Here is a 3,386-nt window from a genome sequence, read left to right on the forward strand (position 1 = left end):
CGCGGACACATTGGGGTGACAGAACAAGCGCGCACCATAAAAAGGGAGTAAACGGCGATTAGGAGGCTCCGACTCAACTGTTGACTGGCAGCCAGAGTGACATAAGGTCACTGACATAAGCACGACACGAAAGCACATCATTTATTATGTTTTTTTTTTTTTTGTTTTTTTTTTAATTGATTGCAGCATATTTTATTATCACACGTTACAAAAAAAAATGCACATATCAAATATTTTGTCAGGCTCAGTTTGCAACCTTATGCAATTTGTTAAAAAAAAAAAAAATCTACCAAAAATAAGCATTTAAAAAAAAAAAAAAGCCACTTTGGATAATCATAATCGAACCCATTTTTCTTTCTAGATAAACATAAATAAGTTAGTTTAATTTCTCAGTGTTTTTACAAAGTTATGTACACAGGTACACTTCAACATTTTACACAAAATACACAGGCAGTGTGAGTGTGTGTGTGTGTGTGTCTTCTGATGTCAAGATCAACATCAACTAAATACCAAACAAGAGTGAAATGACGGAACTGCTTCTGTAACGTGGGGCGCCACCCTTCTTTTCAACAATGAACACAGATGGAGGATTAAACAGGGGGAAAATTAGTGAAACGACAGAAACAAAGCTACATCGCCAGCGGCAACATCTCCATGTGTGAACTTCTACATATTTTGAAAAAATAATTTAAAATGAGGTGTTACTGGCAAGCATTGCATAGCAAATTAATACTGTCAACACTACAGACTTTGACAAATCATCGAAGTAATTAACCACAATAAAATATTGCAGTTAATATAGTGAAATCTCTAATAAAACATGGCTATACCTTGATGCTCATGATCTGCTTTTAATTATATATATGTATATAATATTAACATTTCCCTGGATGAAATTAAGAGTTGGAAAGGCAGAGAAGCATGATTAAGAATTAAGGTGGAAAAATATATATGAATAAGTCTGTTTTTCCTCTACTGTGTTCACTGCAAAAAAAGGCCACACTGCCTTAAACAAAATACATAAAAATGGAACACACACACGTTTGTATGTATGTGTGTGTAAAAAAAAAATAAAATAAAAAACAGATTTTGGAAATATTTTCAAACCCTACACTGCAATTCAAGTCAAATCAAATTCACACTTTGTCCAAGGAAGATTCTCTCTCACCATAAAACACATTATGTGCTACATATGAAAAGGAAACATATATATATGTATATATACACACATACATACACACACAGGTAGTCAGAGAATGAGCAAAAAAGGAATCGAAACCTAATTGCACACTGCTACATTGACTGCTTTAGAGGCAGTGACTTTTGAGTGCCAGAACTTTAGTGTTTGTCAGTGTTTGTACAGTATATCCCGTCCCCATAGTCATCCTCCTCTTCATCATCGAAACCAGTTCGTATGCATTCTCTTCCTTCCATTCTTCCAGCAAGTCCTCGAGGATCTGCTGAGCGCTGAGGCTTTCAGAGAAACATAGATGGGGTGTCCTCAGTTCTGCCAGGAAGGGGGAAAAAATAATCTTTTAAATTATGCTCGATATATTTATCTCATATAAAAAATAAATAAATAAATAAATAAATAAAAAAGTTAAAACGTTTTCATACGGAGGTCAGTCGGCTTCTTCTGTTATTCCGCCCTGCGCCACTCCAGCCCTCCTCTGGGTTTTGACTCTTGCTGACGTGTTACTACGCGGTAGTAGCTTCTCAGCTGCGGCGCTGGAGCAGCCCGAGAGTTGCGCCTTCCACACGCCCACCCCCGTCTGCTGCGCCACGACCCACGCTCCCCACGCACCGCGACGTGTTTCGCGCTCACGGATCGTTCGGTGGTTCTGGGTTAAAAAAAGACGACGACGCACGACGCGGGGTTGCCATGTCGCGACAGAAGCAAACACTACTTCCAAACCCTGATCCACATGAGGAGTTTTAACCTGCAGAATGCCTAATTCGCTTTGGGCTTTTAGCAAATGTACACATATCAACATATTACCGGTTTCTGACGCGACAGAAAGACAGTAAACTTCGAATAGCAAACTAGACAACAACTAAACAATCTACTGCATGAAACTTATCCAACTTTTCACAGATATGATCAAAGTCGAGCCTGGTTGCACCAGTGACTTGTTTTTCTGTAACTAAAAACAATAAGATAACAAAAAAACAGACTAGGGTAAAAATGACTGACTTGGCAACACTGCTCCCCAGCAGTTACGCGTGAAAGTGAACAAAAAAAAAAAAAAAAAAAAAAAAAAAAAAAAAAACACGAGCGAGAGGAAACTTGTGCACGACACCACTCGCGACTCCACGACACGAAGCGCTCACCTCCGTGTTCACGTCTGGGGCCGCGGACTGGATTTCCTGGGTGTGTGCTCCCCAGCGCGTGTCAAACTCTGACAACAAGAGACGTCATCCGCCCCGGCGTGTGACCTCTTGCTCGGCGAGGAGTCTGCGGCACAAAAACAAAACCACGGTTGACATCATATTTGCAAAAAAAAAAAAAAAAAAAAAAAAAAAAAAAAACGACATAACGTCGTAACATAACGACAAAAATAATAAGCAACGCAACGCAGGTGACGCGTAGCCGGCGTATTTTCCATATGATGGCACCGTACCGCGGCACGCCGGGCCCTTCCTCTTGCGGCCGCCCGCCGGGCTCTGCGGCTCCTCCGCGCCGCGGCCGTCGCTCCCCGCGGGTCCCGGCGCCGCTCGGTAGAGCGGCGGGACGCGGCTGCGGTCCACCGCCTCCCACTCGTACCTCCCGCCGGGCAGCGGCGTGTGGCTCTTGAAGTCGAAGTTCCACCGCGCCAGCGACGCGTCCTCCATCTCCCGCAGGTGGCCCTTTAACTCCCGCTTTAACTCTTCGTGGTCCACCGGGCCGAAGAGGTTCCTGCAGGCGGAGGGCTTCGGGTGCTCCGACAGCCTCGCGTCCATCCTCTCCAGCGTCGGGCTCCCGTTCGAAAGGCGAACGTTAGACATTTTTCTTTCTTTCTTTTTTCTTAAATGATTATTAGTATTTTTCCGAGAAAGAGAGTTGGGGGGGGGGGGGGGAGGCCAGACACTCAATCCGACGTATTTCCCCCGGGCTCCGTACGATCCAGCACAGGCTTCGTAAAGTCAGTGTTGACCCGAAACGCATGCATGCCACACACACGCGCAAAAAATATATATATATATATACAAAATATATAGATTTTAAAAAGAATAATAATAGATGCGAAGTAGCGGCCAACGTGGAAGCGCGAGTCGAAATAATCTCCACGAATCGTCAAAACAAAGCGCAGGTCGAGAGAGCCGCTCCTGTCAACTTGGCGTCGTAGTAAAGAGTGGAGGGGAAAAAAACACGCGAGGCGAAGCCTTTTCAGTGCCCAATATGGCGA

At 43.7% G+C, this 3,386-nt stretch overlaps 1 protein-coding gene across 1 annotated transcript; it reads right to left on the reverse strand.

The window, feature by feature from the left end:
* Nucleotides 1-348: 348 nt before the first annotated feature.
* cdkn1bb (cyclin dependent kinase inhibitor 1Bb) lies at nt 349-3,386 on the reverse strand. The gene is made up of 3 exons (XM_028959233.1): nt 2,622-3,386; nt 2,332-2,455; nt 349-1,507 (listed from the first exon to the last, which is right to left on the reverse strand). Exons 1-2 carry the CDS (start codon nt 2,983-2,985, stop codon nt 2,340-2,342), a joined length of 480 nt encoding a protein of 159 aa, XP_028815066.1. The 5' UTR covers nt 2,986-3,386; the 3' UTR covers nt 349-1,507; nt 2,332-2,339.

The sequence above is a fragment of the Denticeps clupeoides genome, chromosome 17 (assembly GCF_900700375.1).
Source record: "Denticeps clupeoides chromosome 17, fDenClu1.1, whole genome shotgun sequence".
Classification (NCBI taxonomy): Eukaryota; Metazoa; Chordata; class Actinopteri; order Clupeiformes; family Denticipitidae; genus Denticeps; species Denticeps clupeoides.

Coding starts and splice junctions, on each gene's coding strand:
- cdkn1bb (XM_028959233.1), bottom strand. CDS start 2,985: ATGTCTAACGTTCGCCTTTCGAACGGGAGCCCGACGCTGGAGAGGATG. Junction 2,456..2,621: donor GAAGGGCCCGGCGTGCCGCG/GTACGGTGCCAT, acceptor TTTGTGCCGCAG/ACTCCTCGCCGAGCAAGAGG.